Genomic DNA, 12,769 nt, shown 5'->3' with positions numbered 1-12,769 from the left:
CCCCACTGCCCTCCAACCCCACAGGGGCAGACACGCTGCCGGTCTGGGGCGGCTCCTTCCAGAATCTTCTGTGCTCAGGCCGACAGGAGCATGGATGACGTCGTAAAGGCAGTTTTAGGAGCAGTCGGTCAACATGAAGCTGGGCCCGGGCCCATGTGGGCTTCAGGAAAAGACCAGCCTGACCCCCAGGCCTCTCCCCTGGCTTTCCTCCGCTGACCAGTCAGGGCAGGACCTCTGTTCTCGCTGGAGAAAGAGCCTGGGATGCTGGGGGCAGCGCACGAGGGCGCCGGCTCCAACAGGGCGAGGCTCAGGCAGGAGCAGGTGTGGGGGCTGCAGAGGCCGGGCCCCCTGTGCTTTCACCCAGGACAAGGGTCTGGGGCTGCAAGGACTTGGCGGACGCAGAGGGAAGGGGCTGCTGGGGCCGCAGGGAAGCTCCATCCTGCCCGCGAGTCTGTTGTCCACTTTTGGGGAACTGCTTATGGCTTTAAATAAGCTTGTAATTTTAGAAAAGTCTTAGGTTCACAGAAAGGCTTTGAAGAGAAGACAGAGTCGCGGCAAAACGCCGGTGTTAACATCTGACACTGTCAGGCTATGTTTACCAGGAGTAGTGGCCTAATACTGACGCATTATTAAAACCTATACTTTTGGAGTTCCCGTTGTGGCTCAGCAGAAACAAATCCGGCTGGGAACCATGAGGTTGCGGGTTTGATCCCTGGCCTCGCTCAGTGGGTTAAGGATCCGGCGTGGCCGTGAGCTGTGGTGTAGGTCGCAGATGCGGCTCGGATCTGGCATGGCTGTGGCTGTGGTGCAGGCCGGCGGCTACAGCTCCGATTGGACGTGTAGCCTGGGAACCTCCATATGCCGTGGGTGTGACCCTAAAAAGACATGACAAAAACAGATAAATAAATAAAAGAAAACCTCTACTTCATTCAGACGCCCTGGGTTTTATCCAGTGCCGAATGCAATCTCTCTGTCCCGGGATCCCGCCCAGGACACCATGTGACATTTGATGACTGCGTCTCCACAGGCTCCTCCTGGCTGGGAGCTTCTGACTTAACCTGCCTTGTTTCTGGTGGTTGGATGGGGTGTGGGGTCTGGGGGGACAACGGAGGAGGTGAGGGCCGTCTCCTGGCCTCCTCCCGGGCGTCCACGCCATCAACCTGACCTGTCACTCTGGTGCTGACCGTGACCCCGGCAGGGGGGGGGCTGCCGGCTTCTCCCGGGAGACGTGACTCTGTTTCCCCCTCCCACGCCGCCCTCCCCGTGCAGAGCCCACCCCCAGGGCTGAGGTGTCCCTCCTCCAGGGCAGAGGGTCTGCATAAGGCTTCTGTCAGGACCCTCGTCTCCTCTCTCGCATTTATGCCTGGAGATGCTTCCCAACAGGGGCTGGGGTCTCAGTGCCGTACGTCTGCACTGACGAGTGCGTGAAACCTCTCACGTCACGTAGACAACACGGCCTGCGCCCTGAGGGTCGCTCTGGGCCCGCGAGTCACATGTCACCTGTCATCCACACCCTCCTCCAGGAGGAACCAGTCCGGTGTCCCGTGGACCCCAGGGCGCTGGGTGGCCCTCATGCCTGGGCATTACCCACTTCTGCTCCACGCTGCCCTCCTCCCTGAGCGCGACCCCCAGGGACAGGACGCCGCCTGGCTGCTCCCTGTGGTCCCAAGGCCCACAGAGGGCTGGGCACAGACGGGGCACCCAGAGCGGGCTGGATGAAGGGGAGGGGCAGACCTTGCTCTGCTGGGGCCCTGAGGGTGGGCTCTGGGGGACACGGCCCCCCACCTCGGGGGCTGCGGGGCAGCTCAGAGGAGCCAGCCCGGCGCTGCTTCGGACCTCAGCCGCACATGCAAGGCTGCCCCTGCCCTTGCAGGCTTCAGAAGACTCCACTCGCGTGCCAGGGTGCTCGTAGAAACAGAGCCTTTGCCAGCACAGTCCTTCGCACCACGCGTGGAAGAGGCGGCCGGCCCGCCAGCACCAGGCCTGGTTCTGCACCCAGCTGCCCCCACTCACCAGGTCGGCGGAGACGGCGGTGGTGATGAGAGCGTAGGGCCCGCTGACCAGCGCCCCGCTGAGCAGCAGCATGACTGCAGGAGAGAAACCGGGGGGTCAGCAGGAGGCAGCACCCCCTGGGAGGGCCTCCCCATCTGAGCTCCCCCGCGGGCAGCCCACCAGGCATTGCACACGGGTCCCACCCTGAGCGGGATGCAGGCCGGCCTGGGCAAGGTGCCCAGCTCCCGGGAGCCCCCACTGCTGGGCCAGTGTCACAGACAGAAAGTGCCCTTTAAACTTGCCCCAGGTATGTCCATAAGTCCAACCACATTTTCCTAGAGATTCAAGCTCCGTTCAGGGACCTGGTCCCTGTTTCCTGGGCAGCAGTTGTGGCCGCGCCCAGAAGTAGTGGGACTCCCCGTCACACAGATGTGACCACAGACGTGACCGGGTGAGCGCCCGGATGCTGATGCCCGCCACGGCCTCATCTGCGGTGGAAAGGACATTCTCTCCGACCCACAGCTGCCGATGGCCACCCCCAGGGGCCCGGAGCCCCTGCCCAGCCCGGCTCCCCACGGTCGGGACAACCAGGTCCATTTCTGAAATGCAGTCTCCTGACCCGGCCCCCAGGCTCCCTTCCTGAACCACTCTCCAGCGGACATTCCTCTGTGGACCCAGGGGCCACAGGAAGCTCCACGATCCCTGGCGTCAGCAACCTGCCCTGCGGCTAATTTTAATGGGGTCACCCAGCCTGCATCTGTGCATCCCCCGCTGCCGGCTTGTGAGAGCGGAAGAGATATTTACTAAGTGCCAGAGCCATCATTTGATCGCGCTGCTTGCAGGGAGTTAAAAACAGACCTCCAGTGCTTTGCAGCCCAGGACGGTGCTGACAGACCAGCTCAAAGGGGACGCCCCCAGCCCCCACCCCGGGCTTGAAACGCTGGGGGTGCAGGTCTCGGCTGCTGTGGCCCTGCCTGTCACCTTCCAGGTGACATGTGGCTTCTCTGAGTGGCTTCCTGCCATTGGGCATCCAGGGCTGCTCACTGCCCCAGACCGGGGGCCTGCACGCCCCAGGCTTGCCCTTAAACTCGAGGCCTCAGGTCCCGAGAGCAGAAGTCCCCGTGGGCCCCTCCCAAGCCCCCACCCAAAGCGGGACACGGGAATGACTTTACCCCGGCACACCGGCTGCACGCTTCTCTGCCGATGTTTTATTCCATTTCGCAGAGCCGCGTGGACCCGCAAATGCGTGTGAAAGGAACGTAGGGCCCTGCAGACTCACCTATGGTGGCTTCCAGACCGATTCTGCTGACAGCAGAGAACACGTAGAGCTGCAAACGGCATAAAAACAGGAGAAAGACTCAGGTTTACTGCGAGGAGCTGCAAAGTTATCTGGCATTGGTATTCCTGAAGAGTGATTCTCAGGCAGCTGCCCAGACGGTGGAAACCCCTAGAAAGGCTGGCCGGCTGCTCCAAGACAGGTATCCAGAGCGCGTGGCGCACTGTCCCTGGGCTGGTCCTGGACACACAGAGTCCGATGGCCCGGTGAGCTGGGGGACCCTGGGGTGCCCACACTCTGAGCTCCAGGGCGGGGCCCTGGTTGGGGGCCCCCCACCCCCAGCTCTGTGTCCTAGAGTCTAACTGTCCGCTCTCAGGGGCCGTCAACCCTGAACGGCAGGGCCGGGTGGCCAGGGGGCCAGGCTCAGGGCTTCTGAGTCAAGGTTCCTTGATGTCCATGCTGGGTGGCGTCCACCCCAGGTGGAGGACCAGGCTTGGTTCTGGGGACAGTCACAGCCCAGGGGTGTGGCAGGTGGGCAAATAATTACAGTGCAAGTCGACAGGTGATGATGCCGCGCGTGAAGTTGTGAAAACGGCAGGGACATAAGGATGCTTCACCCGGTCCCCACGTTCACACTGTGACGCGGTGCCGCCGTCACCCTCATTTTTCAGAAGGGGAAACTGAGGCACAGGGATGTCCCCTGCTCAAGGGCAGGTACGACCGAAAGACAGCAGGACTGGCATGGTGAGGGCAGGTCGATGCTGCCTGGGGAGGCGGGGCGGCAGCTGCAGCGGGAGCCCAAAGAATGGGCCAAAGCCTGCGGGGGAGGGGCAGGGAAGGGGTGTCCCCAAGGGACACGAAGCCAAGGAAGAGTGAGAAACAGTGGTGAGCTGTGTGCAGGGGGCGTGTGCCGTGTGCAGGGTGCTGTGAGCATCCAGGAGGAGGAGGCTGAGCGGGGTTGAAATGGTGCCGGGTTCCCAGAAACCAGAGCCCTGACTGGGCTGCGCCCACAGCTGGCGAGTGTGCACACACACATGCGCAGGGGAAGGGGACCAGGCGGAGGGGCCGGGCTCACCGTCGGGGCCGCGAGCAGCAGCATCAGGCCGCAGGTGGAGGCCCTCTTCTCCAGTCGGTCTGAGATCACACCCGCCAGGATCCCACCTGCAAGGCAGAGGGAGGGGCCTGAGGGGCTTGTGGCACCAGGGCGAGGCCCCAGGAGAGGAAGCAGGACCTGCGCCGCTGCTGCCACCGCCCTCCACCCCGGCCCCTCCCATGTCCCGCGGGCAAGACGCACTGGCACCAGGGCCTCGGGGCTGTGGTCACGTGGCCCGAGGCCCCTCCCAGTGGAGGGACACGGGCGGTCTAGGGGTGCAGTTCCAGGCTGGCCCCAAAGCGCCTGTGCCTGTGGGGGTCCTGACATGGCCAGCCTGTGGCCCACCGTGAAGCCTGCGCCTGGTGCCCAGGGGGCAGCAGCTCCAGGCCCACGTTGGGGAGGGGACCTGCCCTCAGCAGGTGGCTCGGGGCCTCCCCTAGGAAGCCAACTCCAAGAAGGCCAGGCCGCGGGTGTTCACACGTCCTGAGCAAGAGGTAGTGAACTCACCAAAGATCCCGCCCACGTCAAAGAGCGTGGAGAGCTCCCCGGCCTTCTTGACGTCCAGGTGGTCTGTGAAACGACAGCGGCGTCACCGCGGGGGCGTCACCGCCAGGCAGGAGCCACGCACAACACTCACGTGTGTCGTAAGCACGATTTAAACCAAGGCGCCATTGTCAGGTGGTGAGATTAATTCGTATCGGCGTGGAGGGGAAAGGGGGCCTGCCGGACGGCGGACGCACAGCAAGAACGAGCCCGAGGACCCGCCGCCAGCTCAGTCCAGGTGTCGGCCCACCCGCTCGGTGGCCGTGAAGTCGGACGCAGCCTGCAAGGTGAGGCAGGGCCTGCACACAGACCCCTCGGCCCTGGCTTTGAGACCTGAGAGGCCCTGGAAGCTTCTCCTGCAGTGGAGGGGCCTGGCTCTCAGGATGCTCAGCCGGGGCTCTGGCCACTGGATGCTGCACAAGCCCGCAGGCCGGCTCAGCTTGGCCTCCCGAAGGGCAGGTACAGGGAATCTGCTCCTTTCAGATAAAACCTCAGACTGGGGGCGCCGCGTCCTTCTGCGATCACAGGAGGCGACGCTGGGAAGAGGGTGTGGGGCCAGCCCCTCCAGGCCCACCTGTCTACACTGTGTGTGGCTTGTGGAGGTTGCTAGAAGGGGAGGCAGCTCTGAATCCCCAGAAAGCTCGCTACTGCCCCCAGCCCCTGTCCCTGCGAATGGCTGGGAAGGTGTGGTCTGCGTTCTGGAACCCCATGTCCCAAATTGCTCCTTGGTGTCACATGACCTGGAGCCCGCACCTCCCGGGGACCCCAGTGTCTTTGCTTCCCCCAGCCATCCCCGCCGCCGCCGCCCCAGGGGGAACCAGCCCCATTTCTGTCCCCCAGCGGCGGCAGCCCTGCCCACTGGGGGTCCCTCCGGTCCTTCCGCTGTGGTCATGCCCTGGACAGGGAGTGTTACACGGCGCTGGCCTGTCCTGTCTTCACTCATAGCTCCAGCCACTGCTGGATCTCGGGAACACGAGACGAGCTGTCAGCTCCCCAAAGTTAGCGCTCCGTTAGAAGCTGTTTCCAGGTCAGACTATTAAGCCTTTATTATCTCAGGTCCCCAGGGCTCTGCTCTCGCTTGTCAGCTGCTATGACCCAAAGTCCGATGTAGCCTAATTGAAACACAGCCGCCCCAGATAGGAGGACCCCACGGAGCTGCGGCCGCAGCTGTGATATAACATTTCTCACCCTTCAACCGCATCTGGGTTGTTATTACGGCAATAAAGCTTTCATTTCCGAGTTTGCCTACATGTTTCTACTCACCACACATCATGCATCTCTTCCCCTCCCAGGACTACAGAGGCCCGTGGATAAAAGGGGGTCCCGATGGCAGCCCCCGCCCGGAGCCTCCCGGCTCTGCTTCCGGACGCAGGTACTCACCCACGTTGGTGATGTACAGCGGGAGCCAGAAGAGGAAGGTGTAGCTGACCAGCTTGGCGAACAGCAAACACAGAGAGAACTCCACCACGCCCTGGCGGAGAGAGACGGTGTCCACCCCGACGCTCCTGGCGGGTTTGCCGAAATACGCAACCCGACGGCAGAGAGCTCCGATCCCATACGGACAGCTGGATCCGGGGCCGCTTTTAGCACCTGGGGGCCGCCCTGTCCCTGCAGAACCTTAGGCACTGCTGTGGTGGCCGTGAAGGGACCGCAGAGCTGCCCCACGCGACTCTCCCGGCACGTGACTCCCCTTCAAGGCGGACACCCGTGTCCTTCTTTCAGAGCAGAGTCAGTAAAGATGCTACTGATTCGATTCTCACACATGGAAACCTTAGCCACTAAGGGAGTTCTCACGGACGCGGTACACGTCACCTCGTGACCACATACTTCATGGCTATTTCTTTTCCCCCGAAAACTAAAATCACTGCAAATTTTTTTTTTTAATCTTTTTGCCATTTCCTTGGGCCGCTCCTGTGGCATATGGAGGTTCCCAGGCTAGAGGTCCAATCGGAGCTGTAGCCACCAGCCTACGCCAGAGCCACAGCAACGCAGGATCCGAGCTGCGTCTGCAACGTACACCACAGCTCACGGCAACGCCGGATCCTTAACCCACTGAGCAAGGCCAGGGATTGAACCCACAACCTCATGGTTCCTAGTCGGATTCATTAACTACTGAGCCATGATGGGAACTCCATGAAATCATTGTAATTTTTATTTTCTGTTTAGAGCCACACCTGCGGCATAGGGAGGTCCCCAGGCCAGGGGCCGAATTGGAGCTGCAGCTGCTGGTCTACACCACAGCCACAGCCATGCCAGATCCAAGCTGCGTCTCTGACCTGTGCCAGAGCCACAGCCACACCAGAGCCGAGCTGCATCTGTGACCTGTGCCAGAGCGTTTGGCAACGCCGTACCCTTAACCCACAGAGTGAGTTCAGCAATAGAATCCACATCCTCAAGGACACTATGTTGGGGTCTTAACCCACTGAGCCACAGTGGGAACTCCTGAAGTCACTGCCACCTGAACACACAGCATAAATGTTTCTGACTGTTCTGCCGCCGTTGCCTGGACTATGCTAAGAGGTGGGGGCCGGGGAAATGCCGGAGCAGGAAGCAGACCCTGAGGAGGAAGTGCGTTTGGAGACGGGCGGCTACCGTGAGATGCTCCTTTGTGTTCCATTTTCTGTCTTCTTTTCGACAGAGGGGGCTCTTGTGAAACAGTAGCTGCAGAAATCCCTTGAGAAATCTGAGAAGTTGGGCGACATCAGGACATGCCCTGCCCAGGTGTTGGGACACAAACGTCCATCGAAACCAGGCAGAGAACACGACGTGGAATTTGTGGCAGTGCTTCTATAATTAAAGAAGTCCCTGCTTTCACAGCCATGCTGGGAACGAGGGGGCTGTGGGGGACCCCTGCACGCTCTCCGCGGGCCTGGCGGCGTGCTCCGCGGGCAGCCCGTGACCTCACCCGATCCTCGGGTCAGCACGAAGGCACGGAGCCTGTGTTGCAGGGAGGGGACAGGGCCTGTCTCTCCCCGACCCCACTGCCAGTTACAGTGTGTACCTGCTTTTAGCAAAAGCACTTCAGGCAGCTGCACAGGACTGACAACAGAAAAGTTTCTGGTGGTTATTAACAACTCTTTAAGCCCTTGGGGGCTTCAGGGCAGGGGGAGGTGCACTGGAGCCCGGGGTGGACTGGGCCATGGGGGCACAGGCCCAGGAGAGCCAGATTTTCTGGTTTTTCGAAAGGCCTGTCGGTCTATAAAACGTGTGAAAAGTTCTCTATGGAGACGACTAACTCCAAAAATTGATGTATAGGGAGCTCCCTGGTGGCCTGGTGGTTAGGATTCAGCACTTTCACGGCTATGACCCAGGTTCGATCCCTGGTCTGGGAACGGAGATCCCACATCAAAGGGCTGTACGCCGTGATCAAAAACAAAAACCGTAAATATTTTACAAGTATCAAGAGGCAAACAAAACACCGTGGCCGTGTTCAGTCCTGAGCTGATCTGGCTGCAGCTTCTGCTCTCGTGCTGTGACTTTCTAATGGAGGGATTGTGTAATCCTGGACTTCCCTCCTGAAGCTTGATTATCAACCGACCCGTCTCCTCAAGGCCACACGAACGCCCCCTCTGACACGCTCCCCAGACCCGGGCACTCACGGGGATTTTCAAGGCCCCCATGAAGCTGATGGCGGCCACGCCACTGCCGCCGTCCGGGAGCACGACCACGTGGTTCTGGTGGCCCGAGCGCTTTCCATCCGACAGCAGTAAGCACTGCGTCTCTGGGTCCTGGAAAAGACGAGAGGAAAGGCGTCGCCGGGGGTCCCTCTGGCAGAGGCGAGCTTAGCGGCTCCCCTAATGGCCTTGGGACACCTGGGTTCCCGGTCTCACCGCGGCCACTGCTATGTGACCATCAGCCCTTGGGGGGTTTGGGGAAACACGAAAAACAATGCAAAATCCTTTGACCCCACAGTTCCAGGACACTGTGAAAAGTCATCTGAGAAGTGGAAAGTCATTTATACAATAAAATGAATGTCACACCATCACTGAGAAAACACTGCTAGAGTACATCCAGATAAATGACCGGTCTTGCAGTTGCTAAAAAAAAAGGCTGGGAGATTTGCCATAGGAAAGTAAACGCTTACGACACACTAAATTATAAAACATCATTCAAAACCACCTTTTCATTATGACCTCAAACAATGTTTAAATGTGTACCATATAGGTAGGTAACTAGGTCCCACTGTGGCTCAGTGGGTAACGAACCCGACTGGCAGCCGTGAGGACGCGGGTTTGATCCCTGGCCTCACTCAGTGCGCTAAGGATCCGGCATTGCCGTGAGCTGTGGTGTATGTAGGTGTCGGATGCGGCTCGGATTTGGCGTTGCTGTGGCTGTGGTGTGGGCCGGCAGCTACAGGTGCCGTTGGACCCCTAGCCTGGGAACCTCCATATGCCAAGGATGCGGCCCTGAAAAGAAAAAAAAACAAAAAACAAAAAACAGGTAAGTAGGATCTATTCATAGAAAAAAAAACCCCCAGAAGCTAAATTCTTAATCAACAATGGTTATCACCTGAGTGGTAGAATTACATGCAATTTTTATAGAAAGGTCAATTAATTTTTTTTTTTTTTGTCTTTTGTCCTTTTTAGGGATCTTTAACCCACTGAGTGAGGCCAAGGATTGAACCTGCAACCTCATGGTTCCTAGGGGGAGTCATTTCCCCTGCGCCACGATGAGAATGCCCCTTGATTAAATTCTTAACACGATCCCGTATTTTTTAAGGCATTCACAATGGATGTAACATGACCAGAAACGATAGTGTTTTAAAATTCATAAACCAACGCTAATGTTTCATCACTTCCTATTCCGGGCATCCCTAAAGGACAAAGTTTACTTTCGTCACAGCAAAGACCAGGAGTCCCCCAGTCAAGGCGGGGTGTCGAGTCACGGCAAGGATGACCTACAAATGTCCTTCGTGAGGCCACCAGGAAGGTCACGGATTTAAAAAAGAAATGTTTCCTATACGAGTTCATGGGCATCATTTTTTTTAGATGCCACTCCAAGTGGGGTGTTAGTCTCATAGCGTGTGATATTTGTCTTTCTCCGGCTTCCTTCACGTCTGAGGATCTCTAGGTCCAGAAATAGACCCACAGACACAGAAGCCAAGCTGACGGCTACCAGAGAGCAAAGGGGAGGAGGATAAACAGGAGTCCGGGCTGAACGCACACACCCCACCACACATAAAACAGACCACCAGCAAGGACCGCCGCATAGCGCGGGGGACGCCACCAAACGTTCCGAAATAACCTACAAGGGACAAGAGTCTGGAAAGAAATGTGTGTAACTGAATCACTTTGTTGAACACCTGAAACTAACTATATCGTAACCCAACTACAATTTTAAAAAATATTCTAAAAAGAAACATTTCTATATATTTCGGACTTGCCACAAAATCAAACAGGTCTCATAGTATTTATCTCCCTATAACCTATGTAAGTTGGATGCAAAAATGCAATTTAAAAAAAAGAAAACGTGGGAGTTCCCAGCATGGCTCAGCAGTTGGCGAACCCAACTCGCATCCACGAGGTTGAGGGTTCCAGCCCTGGCCTTGCTCAGTGGGTTAAGGATCTGGCGTTGCCGTGAGCTGTGGTGTGGGTGGCAGATGAGGCTCTGATCCCTTGTTGCTGTGGCTGTGGTGTAGGCTGGCGGCCACAGCTCCCATTTGACCCCTAGCCTGGGAACCTCCATGTGCCGCGGGTGCGTCTCTAAAAAGGAAAAAAAAAAAACCAAAAAAAAAACCCAACAACTTATAGAAAGCCCAGCCTACTAGTCAAAGAAAACCAACAAAGGCAAACCTAAGTGTTACTGAGGACACACAAGACCCTGGGCGTCCGGGACAGGTGTCACCGAGGCAGGGCTCCGGCTTCCTGGCCAGCAGCCTCGTGTGCAACTCACCAGGGGCTTGTTCTTCTCCTCCGTTAAGATTTGCTTCTGCAGCCGAAACCTGTGCGTGCCGTTCTCGTAGCCTTTAGGATGCTGGGGACGAAATGGCTGAATCAATGCACAGAAACCACCCCTAAAGTTCACGGCGGCGAGAACGCCGCCTTCATAAAAAAAGCTAACAAGATAAAGGAAGACCCCCGACTCGAACAAAACAAAGGCTCATCTCAGGGCTCCAGCCCTTCAGGTAGCAGAGTGAAAATAAAATCCTTCTCTGAAGACTAATCCCTGACCGAGGAAGAAAGAAACAGAAGAGTGCCAATGAAGGCAACTTCACTTTCCTTAATGGCTTTGACATTTTTAAATGGCTTTGAAAGGCAAAGCCCTTTAGAAATAATCGGCCGATGTTTTTCTCTAACAAGCGAAACACGGAGGCCCTTCCTCCATCAGGAGGTTGATTCAGAGGGAGAAAACACCCCCGGGATAGGAGAGGCTGGCACAGCTCGACCCCGGGCACGAGCTGCGCGTGTGCACAATGAACACGTTTCCGTTTCTCCTGGGTGCTCCTGGGCGCGGAGCGGCTGGGTCACAGGCGACTCTTCACTTAACCTTTGAGCAAGTGCCAGACCGCTTGTTCCAAAGTGGCTGCACCCTTTTACGCCCCACCAGCAGTGAACGAGGCTTCCAACTGGTTCTTTTTTTTTTCCATTACTCAAACAAATTTATCACATCTGTATTCCAACAGGTTCTGATCTGTCGTCCTGGCTCTGGCATCCTCGGGGGTATGAAGCAGTACCTCGTCTGGGGTTTCGATGACATTTCCCCGGTGGCTCCTGACAGGAAACCGCTTTTCCTGTGCTTTTTGGCCATGTGTGGATCTTCTTTGGAGAAAGGTCTCTTCGGACCTTTTGCTCCTTTTTAAACCAGGGTGACGACTGATGACCGAATTCCAGATGGTCTTTATAGATTCTAGACACAGGTCTTTGCTCAGATACACGCTCTGCCTATTTTTTCCCACTCCGTGGGTGTGTTTCCACTTCCTCGCTGGTATCCTTTGAAGCGTAAGATGTTGAAATTCAGGGAAGCCCGAGTGATCCAGCTTATCTTCTGCCCTGTTTGTGAGGTCACATCTCAAGGTCATAAAGAGCTCCACCTCTACCTTCTTCTCAGAGTTGTGTAGGTTCAGCTCTCACATTCGGGTCTTTGACCCATTTTGTGTTCGGCAGGAGGAAGGGTTCCCAACGCAGGCTTTGCGTGTGAATATCCAGCTGTCCAGCCCCACGGGTCACAGATGGTGGCCCTTTTCTCATTGAATGGTCCCAGCGCCCTGGTTGAAAACTCATCCACTCTAAGTGTGAGGGTGTATTTCTGGACTCGATTCTATTCTGTTGGTCTGTGTGCCTACCCGTATGAATACGGACACAGAGTCTCAATTCTGAGAGCTTCGTAGTAAGTTTTGAAAGTGGGAAACGTGAGTCCAACTTTGCTCTTTTTCAGGAATTCTTTTGGCTACTCTGAATTTTCTCGCATTTTCATGTGAAATCAGGGATAAGCGTGCCGATTTCAGGAAGCCAGCTTGGAAAAAGCCAGCCTCCACCCCGGAGGCCCTTGGAGGGGTCCCTAACCCAGCCTGCACCAAGCTTCTCGTCCGGTTTTCCTTGTTATCATTACGATGAACCTGCCTCTAAAACGGCCAATGTTTTGAGATGGGACCTGTGTCCATACTGTGTTACCCACTGACAGGACGGATGGGGCCAGGCTGGGGACAGTCATGAGACAAACGGGGCAGATGGTACAATGTCTGGAGGACACGAGAAGCAGAGGCAAGTCCTTACCATGGCCAGCGAGGACGAGCAGGCGATGTCTCTGGGATCTGAAACATCAAACATGGACAGCGTGAACCGGGGCCTGGAGTCTCCTCTGGCACAAGAAGTTAAACCCAAACAAGGCACCAGCTGATGCTTTTACTAAATTAGCAACAATCTGGA

At 57.1% G+C, this 12,769-nt stretch overlaps 1 protein-coding gene across 8 annotated transcripts in view; it reads right to left on the bottom strand.

The window, feature by feature from the left end:
- SLC37A1 (solute carrier family 37 member 1) overlaps positions 1–12,769 on the bottom strand; it is a 74,877-nt gene that overhangs the window by 14,916 nt on the left and 47,192 nt on the right. For all 8 annotated transcript variants that reach the window (XM_021071027.1, XM_021071029.1, XM_021071030.1 and 5 more), the window contains 8 exons: positions 12,617–12,654; positions 10,797–10,877; positions 8,504–8,632; positions 6,285–6,375; positions 4,869–4,931; positions 4,344–4,429; positions 3,272–3,320; positions 2,014–2,087 (listed from right to left, as the gene is read on the bottom strand). In XM_021071027.1, coding sequence (XP_020926686.1) covers positions 2,014–2,087; positions 3,272–3,320; positions 4,344–4,429; positions 4,869–4,931; positions 6,285–6,375; positions 8,504–8,632; positions 10,797–10,877; positions 12,617–12,654 — 611 coding nt within the window. The remainder of the gene's footprint in view (positions 1–2,013; positions 2,088–3,271; positions 3,321–4,343; positions 4,430–4,868; positions 4,932–6,284; positions 6,376–8,503; positions 8,633–10,796; positions 10,878–12,616; positions 12,655–12,769) is intronic.

The sequence above is a fragment of the Sus scrofa genome, chromosome 13, assembly GCF_000003025.6.
Source record: "Sus scrofa isolate TJ Tabasco breed Duroc chromosome 13, Sscrofa11.1, whole genome shotgun sequence".
NCBI lineage: Eukaryota > Metazoa > Chordata > Mammalia > Artiodactyla > Suidae > Sus > Sus scrofa.
Note: the sequence above shows the minus strand (reverse complement) of the source record. Positions and strands in the feature narration are given on the sequence as shown.